General features: G+C 41.9%; 1 protein-coding gene across 3 annotated transcripts in view; it reads right to left on the reverse strand.

The window, feature by feature from the left end:
- The window catches only part of kif26ab (kinesin family member 26Ab), an 81,719-nt gene that overhangs the window by 27,190 nt on the left and 34,892 nt on the right, over positions 1-19,637 (reverse strand). For 2 of the 3 annotated variants that reach the window (XM_030126258.1, XM_030126259.1), the window contains exon 4: positions 13,535-13,764. In XM_030126258.1, coding sequence (XP_029982118.1) covers positions 13,535-13,764 — 230 coding nt within the window. Of the gene's footprint in view, positions 1-8,271; positions 8,398-13,534; positions 13,765-19,637 lie in introns of those variants that run through there. The other variant, XM_030126260.1, reaches the window with a different exon arrangement.

A 19,637-nucleotide genomic window follows, 5' to 3' on the forward strand; every position in this document is an offset into this window, starting at 1 on the left:
CTGCCATGACATCAGCCCACACATTCATATGGCTCACAGACAAGGGGAGATGATGTCATTGTGTACCCACCAACCCTGGCAGCAAGAAGGCCCACCCAGACAAGATTTACTAGTGAGGTCAGGATGCTGATCATTAAGTATGAGTATGCTTCCACACTGTTAAACCCTTTTCTCTGAGTCAGTCTGTAGCTGTAGCTGTGATATAGTGGCATCTATGGCTAAATGCATGCATACCATTACACGGAAAGCTTAGGGGGTTAAATATGCACAGGGGGCAAATCTGAATGAACAGGCAGTGGGGGAGCATGACAAAGCTGATTCAAGCCTCCTGTGTGGCGCTGTGGTTTAGTCCTGATAATGAGCCGACTTAAAGTCCCCCTGCAATCAAAGGACCACTGATATAAACATTAATTTAGTTTTTCTCGCTTCCTCACCCTTATCCTAAATCTCTTAAAACACTTAAAGCCTGAGGCTACACACCCTGAATATAGCAATTAATCTGGGAATGCAGTTCATCAAATGTTAAGTGTACCAAAACACAAATGTGGTGTTTTGCTTCATAGTTGCTGCCAAAAAATCCTAACATGAAGGTACAGAAACAGAAAATCTCCTCTGAGTGGTTATCTTATTCAGATTCAGATTACCATCAACCTAAACCCAGATATTTTCAGTGGTTTTGAAAAATGTGTTTTCCCCACTCCTTCAGTGGCTGAAAGGTGCATTAAAATGGAAGGAAAAACTAACAGGCTTATCTGGATGTCAGTTGAATCTTATCAATCCAAAGCTCTGAAGCTTTCAGTTGAATGCCAGCCTGCTTCCTCCTGCTAGGAGGTTTTAATAGTAGTTTGAAGGTTGGGCACATCTCTCCTGTGTCAGTTTACACAGAAACAGTCTGCAGGAACTGGCCAAACACCTTCAGGCCAGGATTTATAGACTTTCTATAAATCTTCAAAAATAGATAAATGGATCCAACCTAAACCAGACAGCAATGAATGTGATGTCCAGTTAGCTGAGCAATATCCTGCCTGGCACATTCCAGGCAACACATTGGACCAAGGCTTTTTCGAAAAGCTCTTTGTTCCAACAAGGTGTTCAACAAGCCTTTTGTTCCTGCACAGTGTCTGGCCTTGGACACAGAAAAGCAAATGGGACATCATTTGTGTGCTGACTGCTGACAGCCCAAGGCTGTACACACATCTTCGCTGCACCAATCCCTGGCCAATTAGCTAAGGCCAAATGTATTCATGCAACATCTGTGAATACAATGCGTTGTCACAGAAAAGAAAAATTCCACACACAAACTGATGTTCCCTTGCAACTTGTTATATATTCATATCATAAAGCAGATTTAAAAATCTCTTCGGTCGAAGCAAGACAAAAACACGAAGCCTTGCATAAATAAATCCTAATTTCTAACAGGGGTTTGTAAACCTTCCCTGTCACGATCTCCTCAGGACTGAAAGGGTCTGTGGACTGAGGTGGAAAACGAGGGATTAGGGCATCCTCTGGGGAACAGCTTGAATAACAGGGATCATTTGAAACACTGGGGAGGAAAGAGGGAGTGCAAGTGTGGAGCAGGACAGAAAGCAGGGTAGAGCTGAGGTGGATGATGAAATAATGCTAAATTTCAGATTTAGAAATAGAAGTACTCAGAAAGAGACAGATACAAAAGAAACAGAAAGTAAGAGACACTGAGAGGGAGGAGAAGAGCATGCAGCCAAGTCGTCTTTTCGATCGCTGGGATTGGCCCTGTGCCAGTGAGGCGCTGTCTTTGAGGAGGTAAATCATTTTCTGCCTGAGAAAGAAACAGGAAAAAAATTATCGTTGGGACTATGCCACAGCCAGTTTGGAATTGCTTTATTCCCAAAGATGGGAATCCCCACCCGGCCAACAATAAATGGAACAGTTGGTGCCAAAAACAAAAAAACTCATCAATATTCAAGTAAACCTGGTTTGGTGTAATGGAAGATCAAGCATGCAACAGTAGAGCATTGGCTTGTGTGAAAATACAGTAGGAAATAGCAAATTTTCTGTTTATTTTACTTTGATTTTGTCATGAAAGACCAAGGGAAAAACATGTTTCTTCTGTGCATCAGATGAAGCAGGCTTTGCCAGGGTTAACTGTAGTGTGTGTTCCCTCCATCAGTGGTTTGTGTTGTTTTGTCTTTCATAAAGCTGTGCTTTGACAGAAACCTTACACCTGTTGTGTTGAAAAGCTCAAAGCTCTCTGACCAAGCTAAGAGGTTAAGCAGGGCTTAAGGCAATTGAAGGATGGAAATTTGAGGGTGAAAGTCCAGCCACTAGAATGAAATTTACAGATCATTTTCGTTCTGCGGAGCCTTCAGGATTTCGTCTTGCGAATATAACTTTACTGTGAATACTAGACTGCTGAGAGCAGGACAAGGCTTTAACTCTGCAGATATTGTCATTTGTCAGTCAGTGAGATAAAGGGGCCAGTTTGAAGCCCCCAGAGGAAAGAATTGGTAATACCAACAATAGGAGCAAAAGGTCCTTGAAGAAATTGTCTCCCAACTGACCCTAACCTGTTTACTGTGGAATCCAGAAAACGGCAGGTTTGGATGCAGGCAGAGGAAATGCTCTGTTATTACAAACTGTTGCAGACAGCAAGAAGACTTGGAAGAAAATTCACTTTTCAGCTGATGGGTGACAGATGATAATGAAGACGTGTTCTCCCGTTCTCTGCAGACTGCAGTCTCCCCACCACTAACACTGCTGACAAAGATTAACAGCTGCTTTCATCTCTTCCTCTGCCTTTTCAGACACTGCTCCAGGTATTCTGCTGCGCTCCTCTCCAGGGCTGCAGAGAATTTGGAATAACTTCAGTCTTTCAATACACATGTTGAACTTCAATTCACCCAACAACCCACCCACGGCTTCCCTTGAAAACCTCAGGAAGGCTGTTCTGCTCAGGGCAGAAGAACTTTTGGCACATCTCATCTCTGACTGAATGACGTATCCAGTCTAGAAAATCTGCTCAGCACACAATGGAGGGACGATATGTGATATATAAGAGATAGATGGAGACTATTAACACAGGATGCCTTTCTGATCAAATATAATGTCCTCTTAGATTAATATTGAACATCAAATCAGAACTGAGAATAACTTAAGAGTATGATAAGTGTGGGAGAGACAGACAGACAGAGAAGAAAGCCAGCATACTTCTGCTCCACTTTTCTGCTTCATTAATCATTTGCTGCCAGGGTAAGACACCTAGTGATTATTTATTTGCACTTCTCCACACAGAGGCTATCACAACAAACAGGCCCGCAGGCTGCTGAGAACATTTGGGAGTGATTAATCAGTGGGCCGTCCAGAGAGACGGAACACAGAGGGAGGGGAGTTAACATGTGTTTCTTAATCTTTCATCTATATTCAAGTCAATAGGCAAAAAAAACTATAGGGGGTCAGAATTGGGCAAAATGAGCTCTACTGTCAGGGAGATGTTGGAGACGTGGGAGTAGAGGATGTAGGAACATGTTTTTAGATGGAAAGAAGGAGGAAGCCAGATCAATAAACACATCAAAACCGTAAGTAGAGCAGAAAAACGAATGCGCATCTAATGGTGCTTCTCACCACATGGTACCGGATCAAGTGGAACTGACTCGCCTTTTTTGGTTTTCAAACAAAAGTTTTGGATAGGACCCACTCAGTGTTGCTTATTTGTACTGCACTGAGTTACCATAGTGTACCACTGATTATGTGACAACTAAGATTACACCAGGGGAGTGAGGTGGGACAGGTGAAGACAAAGTAATACTTTTCTTTTTTTTTTCTTTTGTTCAGACAAGGTATAGTTGGTATAGTGAAAAAAAGAAAAAAAGAAAAGTATAATTACATAAACAGAAGACAAAATGAACATCCTTAGCCTTATTGAAGACAAAGTTTTTGTGGAACATATAATATCGCTATAATAATCGTTCAGTTATACTGAGCAGTTCAAACTCCCATAACTACTTAATACACACTCTTGTTGTTCACCATACTTTTGTGTGAATATACAGTATGTATTTTTTCGCACACACTGCTTGGTGCATAAATAAATCACTTTCTGACAGTGTTGTCTTTAGTAGCAGGTAACCATAGTAACCGCTCAAGCTCACCTCTGTTAGTATCTCAACATCTGTAGTAAAATCTGGTGTCTATTTTAAAAACATCCTTATCACCAAATTATTTTTTACTTTATAGAAAAGGTAAACATTTGCTCCAACAGTCACGGGCACCTAACTTATGTGTATGCATTTGAGCTTTAGAAGGTTCCAGGTTTGAAGGTTTCCTCCAGGTCTTCCAGCTTCCCCACCATTAAAAGCATGTATATATAAGTTAATTAATCTGTCAGTACCCTTAAGAATGGCATCTCACTGTTCCTCAAATGCTTAGTGCTAATGCTAATTGCTAATGCTAATTGTTGTGTTTGTATTGAGATGGGTAAAATGCAGAGGCTGATCCCTACAGGAATGAACCTTTATTGAGGATAGGTTTATTATGTTATGCTGTTGTCACTACTGCTGGTGCAATGTCTACTACCTGCATATTGTCTTACTTCTCTGAATCAATATTTATTGTATACTTGATTTCAGGTAGAATAAAAAAAAAAAATCTAACACATTGTTTTACCATAATAAGTAGTACATTAGTATGGCATTTCATACACTGCCTGAATTTATAGTGAAAAACATAGTATCAGTACCAAAAGAGCTTCTGCTACCATGCACTGGAAAAGCGCCACAAATGCAAGAGGAGAACAGCCACGAAGATGTTGTGTGACTACAAGCGCATTATTAAAGTTAAGCAGTTTATCCTGTATCACACACTCATAAAGTCAACCACAGAAGCACACACAGCAACTTACTGGGCCACATAGAGCGTCTAAGGATAATGGGATTTTTAGCACACTTGCAGCTGGCTCTTACGGGCTGGGTCATGAACCGATTACAGGCTATAATCCTCTCCGTTCAAGATCATGTGCATCCAGAAAGCAACAACAAAAACACAGGAGACAAATCTACTTTGCTGCTTTTAGTTTGATACGTAGCAGTTTGTGTCATAAAGGTCTGAAGCACAATATCCACAAAATACCTTTTAATCTTTTCTCATTTTCTACTCAGATGTAAACAAATATGATGTGGAATAAATACTAAGCACTATTACTAAGCATTATTAGGGTTTATTATCGTGCGTTTTGCATGTAGCCAGTGGTTAATTTTTTTCACATTTGCAAACAGTAAATTCTACTGCCAGTATAAGCTGTTTCATCAGTCACTCACCATTTTTAATCCCCACTATTACTGTTTGGCTGATTTAACAATTTCATCCAGCCACCAGCCAGGCTATCTCCCAATAGAGGTAAAGACAAATGATGCGGTGGTGTGCTGATTGTGAAATATATTGACAACTGAGGTTGTGGGTGATGAGGTAAAGAGTAAACCACCTGTCCTGACAAAAGCCCTATCCTCAGTGGTAATTTGACCTCCATCTGTAAAATCTGAGCCTTTCACATAAAACGATGGAGGGTGTCATGCGTTTTTGAAAAAAAAAAAACACACAAAACCACAAAGCACTAGCGTTTGGGGAAATTAACTACTATTACTAGCGTTGATTAGGGATCCATTTGTAATTCATGTGGAATCCAAGGCCAGTGCTGAAGTGAAGCTGTGCACTGAGGGGCGATAATGCCTGAGAAGCTCACCAGAAGCCATCTTTGTTTCTACGGATTATAGGACATAAAGGCTCATGGGAGCAGAGGCCAGGGGCTCTATTCTGGGTGTGCACACAATAGGTCATAAAATTCTTCAGTGCATATTCCCCTCAACCAGCTATTACATTTGACTCTTTCTTATTCCACCCCACTCTTACACTGTGCCACTAGAATACAGAAGAAGTGACTGTGGCTGTAATGTTGAAGATAATAGACTCCATTTGCATGACACCTTTCACTGAGGGACACTAAAGGCATTTGGATGGCATCCCCCAGTCCCCACAGGCGTGAGGCATAATATCTATTCGAAAGGCTGGAAGTTGGAGAATCACTGACTAAAGCATGATAACTAAACACTAATGTAGTGATCATAGAGCCCTGTGGGCAACTATTAGAGCCATTATACAGCTGAATGAGGAATGCTTGACGTGGGCTGCCAACATAGAGCTGGAAATGGATTGATGCTGAGAGCATGACCTCCTGCCCACATGTGAATAGTCCCACACAACCTGGCCTTTTTGATCAGCGCTACCACTGCATTAAACACAAAGAGAGGCCTATGGAAGTTACACACAGGACAGAGATCTGTGCACTACATCTCATTCCTCCACATGTGAAAGGAATCTGTCAGGACTAGATGGTGGTGCCGTCCCCTTTCCCCACAGGGCTTATAACACATGGACCCAGGGTGAGTACACAGGCTTGAGTCAGCGTTTCAATCCTTTGTTTTTCAGTTCTAGCAAACGAGCCCCCTTCAGTGCCCCCCTCCGGGCTCTGTGAGTGGGCCAGAGACTTCCTGACTCAGGGAGTTATTTGAGGGAGCAAGGGGAAAGGCCACAGGGTTATCCCTCTTGCAGGCTGCCACTAACGCTCTGCTTTTCTTTTCCTTATCACTGGAGATGTTTGCCATTTATGATGACAGGCTCAAGTGATTCCACTCTCTCCGTCACAACAGTGCCCATCAGTGTGGTTCTGCAGAGGGCACAACACTATCACACCATATTATCGTGTCCCTTGGGAGAGTAAGGCAAGAGAATCTACCACTGCAGGGCTGTGTGATACGATCAAAATCTATTTTTATATCCAGATAGCGATACATATCATGATCTAGTATATCTGTGAATTCAGTGAATAACATACTTACTCATATTAGATTTCTGACTATTTTTCTCCTTTTATTAAGGACTTTAATGCAAATTTTCAATTAAGCATGTAACACAATACAAAATATGAATGTATAAAAGTCAAAAACGTAAAAGATGTAAACAGTTCCTCATCTTGTCTTTGCTGGTTGGACTTTTTCATTTGTTCACAATAAATCCAATCTGTGTCACATTCACTCCCCTCCATGCTGGCTTGTGTCATTTGTTAAAGAATATAAAGTGGCCCCTAAATGATGACAGTGTGATATGTGACATAACAAAATAAACAACAGAGTGTAGATGTGTAGAGTATATTGCAATGTCGCACAGCCCAACACTAGACTGATAAGACCAGCTGTGCAGCAAATCTGTCTGAAATAGATTATGTGAACTACAGCAAACAGAACATCACATGATATCCAAGATATACCCCTATACTTGCACAGTGTCACCCAGGCTGCTGAACATGGTTTCCTCCATTGTAATGTTGAGTACAGCAGAGATACAATCTGTATCATCATGTCAGGAAACTGTTGAGAAACATGGAGACTTATGAGTCACCCAGAGTCAGCATATTACTATCTGAGGGTGAATGAGAGAGTGGATCAGGGTAGTGGGATGTTGCCACTTGAGGATGAAGATCCCTGAGGCTGCAACGCCAGGCTGACACTCCATCAACACCTCAGCTTTGGCGGCGCCAAGGCTGACAAGCACAAGAGTCGCACCTGGGCTTATCCACAGGCTGCAGCCCCATCACAGCCTCAGCTGCTGCCACTGTGTCAGCCACTGCACTGAGGCAGCCATTAGTCCCATCAGTCTGATTATGACAGGAAAGTACCAGCTGGTGTTTTATCCAACTGTAAACAAAGACAAATGCCAGAGAGTAACCATCCCCTCTACCACCCGCGATACTTCTGATGAGCCATTCACTGCCCTGGACATGTGTTATTCAGATTCAACACATTGATAGGAATCAGTTGTCATTTGTCATGATGTGGAGGTTGAGGTGGTATTAACAGTTTAGCTCCTCTGCGACTGTTTCCTCAAAATGGAGCCAGCATGTTTTCTGCTATGCTATACATTCTGCTCACACTCCTGCTCTGGTAGAGGAATCTGTCTCACTGTGGCTTGACAACAAAACCATTACCCTCTCACCTCCAGGGAGCAGACAGTCCAACTCCAACTGCACAAAACTGCACATTCCACAAAGCGGAAAAGAGAGCGACACAGAAAGAAAGATAAGATGACAACAAGGAAAGAGGGAAATCTAGAGAAAAGAAAAACAATAGACAGCACAGCTCAGTGAGCAGAATGTTCAAAAACAGATGCACAAACACACATTTGCCTGCACATACACCACAAACACACAGTCAAGTGAGCTCACTGTTGTCTGAGTGCAATGTAACTTACTTGACTCCCATGGTAGTGAATCCAATATTCTTCTCCACGGGCACAGACCTCCTGTGCCTTATGCTGTCAGAATGGAGCATCAGTCTGAGCACACTTTGAGAATGATAACATTTCTAAACATATTCGTCCCAGATAGCTACAGTCCCACTCCGTATCTTTATCTCTTTGCCATGTGAGCCAGATCCAGCGTGTGCAGTAGATCCTTTTGCTCCACATAATCTCCCCTGCGTATTTGCCAGATCCCTGCTATCAGTCCCAGAACAAACCAACCACAGCAGTGTCCTGCTTTGTCAGCCTCAGGCCTCTCTTTATGGTTCACACTATGACAGAAGTTACTGGGAATGCAGACTCTATAGTGTGCTTTATTATGAGGAAAGTATTGATTTATAGAAGCTTAAAAAGATGGGAAGAGTGCATGACATCAAATATAATTTACCAAAAAGCACCATTTTTAAAGGTCCCACAGTGTGCAAAGATATTTTATTCTTGGTATGTGGTAGTGTTGGGAAAAGTGGAGCTGAATACCTAATACCCCAGTGGAAGGAACCCCTGGACAGGCCTGGAATTAAAAGTTCATTGTTGTTTGCATTTTATATTTCTAAGTAACTAGATTTAAAAGGTCCACGATGCGCTTTAAAAGACAGTAATGTTGATGCCAGGTGATCTACCATCACATTCAGAGGTTAAAAATTAGGCAAAGTACATAAAAAAAGCTAAGGAGAATAACTTCAGCTATAAGATCATGATGATTAAAGTATCTAAAACTTTGCACCATGATCAGTATTGTGATATATTTGTTAAAATTGGAAAATGGTATCAAAAAGATATTGTTTAAGTATTGAAGGTATTGAAGTCAAGGTGATGATATTGAAAAAACACAGTCCTCTACACCAAATACATAGATCAAGGAAGACTGCTTATGTGGGCCCAGAATTTTATGTTTCTTGAACATCTTGAACAATTTTTCATTGCTCGATCTGTAGCAGAACTTGGATATTAGCATCTATTAGCATCTGAAGCTAAACCAAAAGTTAAGGTTTGAATTGAAAACTGAAAACTAAAAGTTCATTTTAGTTCATGTGGCATTGCTCTGTTTAGTTTTTACTTAGTTTTCATGCTTGTGGTTTGTTTTTAATTAATCTGTTTATTTCATTCACTGCTTGTTTTCTTTTTGATTACCTATCGTAACCTTACCCCTTTCCTCAAGCAATACACACCCCAACTGTCGCCTCTTTACAAACAAACAGGAAGCATTTGGCAGCCAAGACTCTAATGGAAAATTCAGTAATTATATTATAAACTATTTGGACAACAGAGTTCAGTAAACCATCCAACAGGTGTTTATTAACAGTGTGAACAGCCACTTGAGCAACATACTGTTGCATGTTGAATAAGAGGTTGTGCCTCCCTCTGACTAAATTATAGTCCAGCCTTGTTGAGAGGCCTATTTCAACTTCCTGATTTCCAATCTCCACTTTTGAAAGAAAAATCAGTCACATTTTATTCCCACAAGCTAATGACTTGTTTCTATGGTTACTCAGCGGGGCCTGGGGATGAAGGGCAGAGCGAGTGCTGACACAAAGGCAGGGTCTTGTGCTGCAGGAGAACAGAGGCTAAATGGCCCTGCTGCCACAATTACAGGAGGATTCCTTCTCCACAATCACAGTCATTACTGCACAAACACTCACCTGGGCAGCAGCTGCAGGGCGGCGATGGACGACCATAAAACCACTTCCTCCTGACACCCCTCCAGGGCTGCATTCCTACAAACAGCTGTCTGCCCTGCCCCTGCAACAGCATGGCTGCCAGAATGTGTGCCACCTCCGCAGGTTACAATGACTTTTCAACTCCTGTTCTGTCTCAAAGGTCTTTATCTCCCTTTAAAGTGTGTAAATGGTCCCTCTCCTGTGTATGATTAGTATGAGGTAGCAATGTGACTGAAGAACTAACCTCCCTCCAAATAAACACAAACAAGGGACCAGCAATAGCCCATGGAAACAGTCTTATGCTGTCATGCAGAAATAACATACCGGGGCCACAAACTGAGCAGTCTACTTCTCCCTGTGGTGTGCAGTGAGCAATCCCATGGGCCTAGTGGGTAATAAATACACTGTCACAATCAGCAGGTGTTAATGGAAGAGAAAGATGGGGAGACGGATCAGAGAGGCGGCAGTTAGCCACACAGTCTAGACCCCGCTGCGAGCTCCACCTGGTTTCATTACACAACACCATGTCAATACACTAATCATATGCTCTGTCACAAGGCAATCAGTGCTTAACGTGCTAGTGAGCAGAACACATGGCTCTAAATTCATTACCCCTGCCCCCCTCGTGCACACATAATAATATGCACACATGCACACACCTACATATACCATCCGGTCAGAGTTTGACCTTTGACTCTTCCTGTCTTCCTGCGACTGTATAGTCAGTCTAATTGCCAATTGGTCATTACTGACCTGAGGTCATCTTTGTTTCAGGCTATTTTCCATAATTACCAAGAACAGGAAGCAGGATGAAGAAAGCATTTTATAACAGGAATTTGCCAGAAGTAGTATTTTATGTTGTAGAAAACCAGTGTGTGACCAGACATTGTGTATTTTCTGAAAATACAAGATAGTACTCATTGTTGCAGGGCATCTAAGGGCAACAATCCTGAAGAGTGAACACACCTTAGGTTTCTCATTAGTCTGCACAGTCTGCCAGGTACAAGGATTAATATTCATGTGTGCAAATCTGAACTGAAATTAAAAACTACTTCTTCCAAATTAATGATTTGCTCTCTAAAATGATGATGTGTTAAGAGGAATATTAATTTAGTCTCCATTAAATGTACTTAAAGCTCGCAAAATGTTTAATTAACATAAGTTATATATAAAATATGCATTATGTATTGCAGTAAAAGCATTACTTTAAAATGAAATAGGTCAGTAAATTCTTGCTATAGCTTCTCTCATGTGACCATTAACTAACCAACTCAAACTGAATGCTTCGCTCTTATAACTTAAAACTCATTATTAGAAGAATTAATCAATTTAAAAATACAATTGAATACTTTTTGGGAAAAATAGTTAATTTCACTGAAAAACTGACTAATTCTTAAGAGGGGAATTGGTTAAGATGTGACTGACCTGTTCAGCTATATAACTGTAAAACTGTCATTTATACTGAAATGATTTTCTCAACTGAATAGACATTTTGAATGAAACAAATTAAACGGCTTTTTTTAACTAGCTGAACGGTTGACTTGTTTTTCCAATGTTAAATTAAACAATGAATGGCTTTCGTTCATCACACTCTTCTTTTTCTCAGCACCAGACTAGCTAAAGCAGCCAGAGTCTTTCTAATTGCATTCTAATTAAAATTTCATCTCAGGGTGGAACGGTGTTAGTGAATGTCAGACAAGTGTCTGAGGAGCCTTCTCCACTCCATTGGGGTAGAAAGTGCTGTTTGGTTATTCTGCTCCTACGTCCTGGGCTCCCAGGATTTAAACATGCATCCCACTAATTGTATCTTTCGAGAACAAAAAGGAATACTAATCAGATATGGGTTTTCAATCAAGGCTAACAGATGAAGGACGCTAATTTCATTTCTGTCTCACTCTCTCTTTTTTTCTAATTCAGGAACAATCAGGATAGTGAGAAATCAAGAAAATATGTTGATTGACTCAGTCTTTTTCCATCTTTTAAGGACATTTTAGCATTGATGAGCAGCGATTCAAAAAGAGATCAGAGACAATAAGATTATGATGATGATGGATGATGATGATGATGATGATATTCCTGTTGCAGGCAACAGCTGCAAAGGGCCAGGATGTGGGTGTGCTGCAAATCAAGCCCAGTGCATCTCCACCACCCTTTTCTGTATCTGCGGAATGTGATGCTGTTTAAATCATTGTGTTTCTTTGGGCCAAGTAAAACACTGCATTCTTGGCAGCGCATTATCTTTGGGATAAAACGAAAGGTGGAGCCCTTCACTTTACTTCCACCTCCACCCCTTTGCCCCACCAGAGCATGCTACAGGGGAAAAAACAAGTCCACCTCCCTCTTTTTTCCTGCATTTAGCCCATACTAGCTGGCCAGACACTGCTCTATCCTCAGTCTGTTTGAGCTCAGCTCCAAAGAAAACATTAGAACCAATACATCAGTGTCAGGAATTAACCCTATCTACCATTATGCTGTATCTCACTGTGGTGCAGCCACTTGTGATGGGAAGCGGGACACACAGGAAGTTGCATATTAAGTGGAGGATCAGGAAAGTCCCCTCAACCAAAGGAAAGGCCTCATGGTCCCACTGATAAACTCTTTCCCTGGTAAAGCTGGCAAGAAGAACTCCATTTGGGCTGCCTGGAGAAAAGCTAAGCATTGATCCCCTATGGGTTTCCTGTCACACTCCACAAGTCTCCTCACCAGATTTCTCCACCTCCTGTGGTGCAGAGTTTCAATGGTCCTATGCATCATTCTTCTTCATCATTCTCAGCCAGCTTTCCTTTTCATCAACATTCATTATAGCACAGCACTCCTCAGAGAGAAGAGGCCAGGGAATGTATGCACTGACCAGCCTGCCAGGGAATTTATCAATGACAGTATAGCGCACAGCACCGGCCATGCACCAGCCTGGAGAGGGTGATGTATTCACCGGGGTAACAACAACACAGGAGCCAAGCACAGCTAAAAGAACCTCCCTCAAGCCTTAGATACACGAGGTCTGAAATAGACACTGAAATACAAGCTCCAGGAGTATTTAGTGAGTAGACGCCTGAAACTGCAAAATCCAAAGTGTAGCTTGAAAATGAATCTGAAAAAAAAAAAAAAAAAGAAAAAAACAGAACATGAAATACCTGAGGACAATAGTTGACTTTAACCTAAGCCCCTTCGTGAGACACTCCTTCCTTATATGGAATTATGAATGTGTGTTATCCATTCATGGGCATTGGTGCTTGTACTAAAGGTTCATTTAGTCTGAAGATGATGCATATCTCAAACGCGTGCAATAATTCAAGCATGGCAAAAACAACATCTTCGAATGGGTGCCCCACATTGAAGTTAACACCATGAACGACGACCTTTGGCTGGCGAGTCTGTGCAAATCTCCTGTGGAGCTTTCCTCATGTACACCTACACACACTGTCGCCTGAATACATGCAGGTGAGCACAAGCTCGCACAAACAGTCAGCGCCACAATCTGACATCAACGGCTTAATCGAATTTAGCTGTAATTTAAACACACGGGTGTAATTTGACGCGATGGGGGAGGTGCTTACCTAATGAAGAAGGAGGCTGCAGATGAGGAAGGAGAGGGGGAGGTGGATGTATTGGAGATGGGTGCTGGGAGTCCCGATTGGCTGGAGCTCCTCAGTCTGCAGGGCGTCAGGGTGCTGCTGCTGCTGCTGCTGCTGCTACTGCTGCTGCTGGTGGTGATGGTGGTCATGGTGGTGACTGGGGTCTCTGATGCTGTGACATCCATGTCTGCACCACTGATCAAACTCTGGCCCTGTTGACACATAGATACAGAGATAAGACCACAGCTACCACTTAGAGGCTTTACCACTTCTGCCAGCCTTCCTTCCAGTCCATTTACTACCCCTGTGCCCTACTCTGCCACAGATGGATGGGCAGCTGCTGCATCCAGCTCTGGTTAGCGGGAGTCAGCAGTATGCACAGCAGAAAGCTCCCAACAGAACACCAAGGCTACTGGACCAGTCATCGATTCTGGCAACACTCTTGAGGTTGTCTGGTTGTAGTCCTCTGTAATTAAGCGATAACCCACATTTAATTAGTAATTAAATCAGCAGCATTTACTTCACCCTGAGTATGTGTGCACCTCTGTGGTTAATTTGGTTCTTGTCACACTTCAGGTGGAGCTACACCGTATCAAAATGTTTACACCAAAAGATCCAGAAAATGTCATCTCAGAAGTCTAGTGCCAGGTAGTGAAAATTTCCTCCAGACCACTGGTTGTCTGCGTTTCCACTATGGTTTAGAGACTCAAAAGATTAAGTAAATTAACCATGTGACAAACATTGTGTTTGACAAAGCACCAATGTTTCTATCTAATTGTTGTGTACAGCTATATGTTAAACTGTAATGCACGTATGGCATGGAATTTATTGTCTCTCTATTCTATCACTTTATGGTAATGTGTTGAAGGACCAACTCTTTTTATAGTGAATACTGAAAAATCTGAAATGCTCAGCAATCCAATGCACACCCTCAAAATTCCTGAACTATCATAAAGCCTCCACAGTAACAGGTAAACATTCAACATCAGTGTGCGACGTGCGATTTGCTCCGTAGACAACATGTTTATGAGATCCCAAAACTGGGCTTGCAAGTGCACACCCTGCTTTGGAAGGCTGGTTATTGTGAACAGCAATAAAAAAATACATCGGCCTTAGGGCTCTGGTAACTAATGCCAAACTATAATGGCTTTTATCATGTGTGTGTCTTCATATTTGTCATGCATGTGCTGCAGCAAGGTGCCTAAAAACAGATACAACAGTTTCATTACCAACACAGTGGGTTTAGATTAAGTAACTATGTGTTTTCCTTAAGTGGTTCACTGATGGCTAATAGTGCAGGAGAAGGAGTGCAGAGAGCTAATTATACAAGCCTATATTCAACTCTGAGGCTGCGCTATAGTTCAAGTCACCATACTGATGAAAGGTTAATCCTCTCCGGAGCCGCTAGTTTATCCTGCGGGACAATGATCAATATGAGCTGACAAGAACCGGTTTTGTGGGTTCCAGCATCAGAAATTAAATAAATAAAGGCTGAAGTTTTGCTGAAAACATTTATAACAGTGACACCTGAACATTGTGTAATCAAAAACGACCTTGAATTGAGCACAACGCAGCACTGCAGCCACAAAGCTATTTGACAGAGTATGTATTATAAACACAGTTCAGGCCCTCTGCATATTTACCACCTCAGTGTTTGCCCTAGATTCATGTTTGGCAACTAAAATAACATCCTTTACAATCTTTTTTATAAAGTGTGTGGCCTTCCCCTATCTGCCATTTGTCAGTAGAGGCTGACAGCTGAACTATATATATGCCAAGCCTGACATGTGAATGCTATACATCAGGATATGAGGACATTACATTCTGACATTCACATGAGAGGTTTGGCTTTTGCTCTGCAGAGTGCCACCACTCTTAGCTTTAGTTTCATAACAAAGTGTAGCTATATTAAAGTCCGGATATCTTTTCACATAAAACTTTCAATAATGGTTTATATTTCAACAGTAGACCAGCAGTATATTGTCTTCATGAATTCCAGCTTTCCCATTCCCATTTTGCTCTTTTGGGCTTGTTATCAGAGTTGAGAAACCAGTCTTGTTTCGGGGGTCTGGATCTGCTCTCTTGAGACTTCATCATTGAGGCTAAGACATATCAAGCTGTGATGTGTGAAGTTATGGCTTGAAAAGAACAGGATGGAAAAACTAGCTGCAAACTGAAATGAGCCAAATACAGATCCTCATGCAGCCGCCAGAGCGGAAAGCCTAACACTATGCTGGTGTCGGTGACGGGTTAGGAACTCAGCGCATACCAGGGAAGTAGACCCATTACACTCTGGCACGAAATACTAGAGCACTTCACTTGCACCCGTACAGGAAGCTGATGTGTATAGCCCATCAAATTTAATACTGATTGAGCCAGCACTGTGGTAGCTTTAAGTAGCACCAGATTTTAGGAGCAAACAGGGGACAGCTGGTCAACAGTGGGGTTTGGGAATTAGCACAAAATGTATATACTGAAAGCCAAACACTTATATGAATGTACCCACACACACCTCAGCACATAACAGTGCCTATCAAAGAGTATTCCCTCATGTATTAAGATTGGGGATTTAAGCTGTTCAGCTAAGCTTCTCTGTGTATCCTTGGACCTGGACTGGCACTGATTTTGGCTGAAAAGTACAATCTATCCCCTGGTCAGGTAATTAGGCTGCGTCAGTGGAGCCATGTGTGCCCGGCCGTTTGCACTGAGAGCCACTAATGAGCTGGCCTTCCACCCTTTAACCCCCCAGCACTCCCTGATCCCTTAGCCTTGGTTTAGCAGTGGAAAGAAAAGACAGGGGGAGGGAGAGACAAAGTGAGAAACACTTGAACATAATTGAAAAGAAGGGATGTGAGTGTGTGTGTGTGTGTGTGTGTGTGTGTGTGTGTGGTGTGTGTGTGTGTGTGTGTGTGTGTGTGTGTGTGTGTATGTGTATGTGTGTGTGTGCGTGCATGTGTGTGTGTGTGCGTGTGTGTGAAAGACATGGAGAAAATAGTTCTAGAGAGTGCTTCCACTGAAGTCTGAAGTGAGCAGTGTAGCCCAGTGTCCTACTATCTTCCCCCCAGATACTGGGTGTAACAAGACTTTCTTTGACCTATGATCCTAGCGGCCAACAGACAATTACTGAAGTGAAAACAGCCCTGCTAATCACGACTGTCGTGCTTGGCTGTCCACTGCAACCAACAGAAAGCAGGTGAGGTGAGAATCTACCTCCAACTTATAATATACCTCATGAGGAAAATGTAAGCATGTAAAAAATTACAGTTGTACACATTTTTAGGCAAAAGAGGGAATTTTACTGCCATTTAATCTGTGTATCCTCTTCTTCTCTTGTTTCATTTGGTTACACATGGCACACTGCCATGCAAGCCCAGCTGCACCAAAGGAGCAGTAGCCAAGATCATCTGCCTGGCTTCAAATTGGTGGCACTGAATTAGGCCTTGGTAGCAGGCAGCACATGGGCCAATAACGGAAATCTTTATGGGTCAAGAGCACTTGTTCATTATAGATTAGCACATGTGTGGTTGTGGATTGCATTGAGTGAAGGAGGAATGACAAATTCAAATCAATTTCTGTGTTTTTTAGTTGTACAATTGCATTTAAATGGTACACAGATTTCTACTTAATTACTTAAACAGCCAACAGAAATTAAGTCTCAGATTGTGGAGGTGCTGGAGTCTCTGTCTACCTGCCACAACCAGTCCAAGAAGCTGCACTCATACGAGCCAGAGCCAGACATGTGTAAAGAGGGAGGCCGATACTTTCAGTTCCAATGACCACAAACATCATTCCAGATGTTAACCAGAGCCTTTCCCAAAAGAGAGACTCAAGGTGCCCTATAATGGACTGTGTGTGGGAGAGCCCCAGGCTCCCTGCTTGACACATACACAGTCCATCTCTGCTTCCCTGTCTGAGCAACACTGCATGCTTTCCCCCACAAAAAACCAAGTGGGAATCATGAATTAAAGCTTTTGCCTTCAGCACAGTGCAACTCCCAACTCACAAGAGCTGATGTGGGTTTTTGTCATTTTGAAGGATCTGGTTTTAATGAAAGAAACAAGCTTGAGAAAATAACACACATCTGCTGTATTTGTGTCTTTATGTCCTGAAGGGACATTCTCCTTGCTGTGTGGCTTCAGTTTCAGCTATGTGGCATTGAGCAACTCATCCCAGCTCTAAGGGCCACTAATTGCTTTTAGACACATAGATGGAGAGTACAAGTCAGCCGCTCCCTTCTGTGCCAGGCCGTTTGATTTGCTCTGGATAACATACATGCAGTTAAAAGCTTTTGATGGCGTCCCATAAACCATCTCTAAAGGGAGGAGTAAAAATCTGTCTTCACTTTTCACACAGAGAGGAAAGAAAAAAACTGCCAAGATCCGTAACAGGCTGCAGTTTTCAGCAGAATTGTGACCAAAATCTGTTATTTACATCTGCTAGTAGTTTTTAGTATTTATTGTGAGACAGGTGAAGATCAGGAAATGGATGTGTAAGTGGGAGGTGCTAAGAGGATGCATTGGGTGTAGTAGACCTCTATGGCTGATTCAAAGCAGCTATCTAAACATGCATATGCTGTTCAGCATCGCTAAGCCACAGTTTGAGTTTCAACATTGTACAGTATATAAAAAGGTTGTGTTTTTTAGCTTAGAAAAATAGAATTTTTTGCAAATTAAATGTGTTTCTGAACAGCTGACAACAGAAGCCAGATGTTTTCCTCTGAGGTACATTATGAGAGAGGATAGAAAAATTAACCGACTGTCTTGTTTTCTACTTACTTAGAAAGTGAACACAGTTGCCTAGGTTTGTGTGGACTTAAATCTGGTACTTATTGATAAGGATATTAGAGGTGTGTGTCATTGCTATAGTATGTATTTATTCAGTGCTCTTGCCTGTCTTCTCTGTCTTCTTAAAATTCCAATGAAGTGCAAATTATTATCCTCTAGAGTTCTTCATTTTGTAATTTTTTCCCTCTTGTGATCTTTAAGACATTGTGTCTGTGATGTTAACACCGGTCCTCCTGTCTCTCCTCAGTGTTTGCAGAAGGGTAGTGGGATCTGGGTGTGATCACATAATTTGGGTGAGTGGGGAATTCATTAATTTGTCCCACACTGTGCTGTAACCTTTGTCAGGATCCTCTTTTCTACTGTGTTGTCTTAGTATTATTATTTATTTTAAAACTGAAAAATCTTCTTTTATCAGTGTTGAACTGGATATTGTGACTGCTGTTTCTATTTAAATAAAACTGAATGGTAAACCCATTGTGGGTTACAGTCCTTGGCTACAGATTATAAATAAAAGAGACAACACTGGACTAAATTGTGTTGGCTCATGCTGTTTGGTCTGTCTGGTGTAGAATGTCACATAGGTTCGTCAGCAGGTCTGAGACCAGATGTTCCTCAACAACAATCAGTCCAATCATTAGAAATGGTGCTCACAACAGTAACCACAAAACACACCCTCAGGTGCCCAAAATGCTTGTGCTTTCAAGAGGAAAGTTAATATGGCAAGAGGTAGAGACGCCATTAGGTCCCATGATACTGAGTGATAAACCGACCCTTTCAGTCTGTCAGACATCAAACACAGCAAACACTAATGCTTATCCAACATGAGAGGAAGAGTTATGGACACTCTGCAGGGTGGTCATTTGAAATGCCCTTGAGGAGGAGGTCAGCAGATTAGTGTTGCGATGACCTCTGACCTCAGATCACTCCGGCTCCTTGACTACTGAGGAATGAGAGGTCAGCACTCCCGCTGAGTTCTGACACACACATTCTCTGCAGGGTCTCATCTCATCTAAAGGTCTAAACATTTGTACTTACAAGACCTGACCTGATAAGCGTTACAATATTGTGTAAAGAGTGTAAGGAAATTTATCAGAAACCCAAGTAGTTGCAACTTAAACCATTTAACATTATTCCTACAGATAATTACCAGAAAGTCAGTTTGTTAACTGTTGTGTAGTTTCATATAGTGTATATTTATCTCAGAATCTATCAGCAGTTCAGCCATAAGCAGTGTAATTATTGGGGAAACTAAATGAAAGAGCTGCTCTTTCATAAATACAACTGTAGCAAGCAACTCACTA

The sequence above is a fragment of the Sphaeramia orbicularis genome, chromosome 22 (genome assembly GCF_902148855.1).
Source record: "Sphaeramia orbicularis chromosome 22, fSphaOr1.1, whole genome shotgun sequence".
NCBI classification, from domain to species: domain Eukaryota; kingdom Metazoa; phylum Chordata; class Actinopteri; order Kurtiformes; family Apogonidae; genus Sphaeramia; species Sphaeramia orbicularis.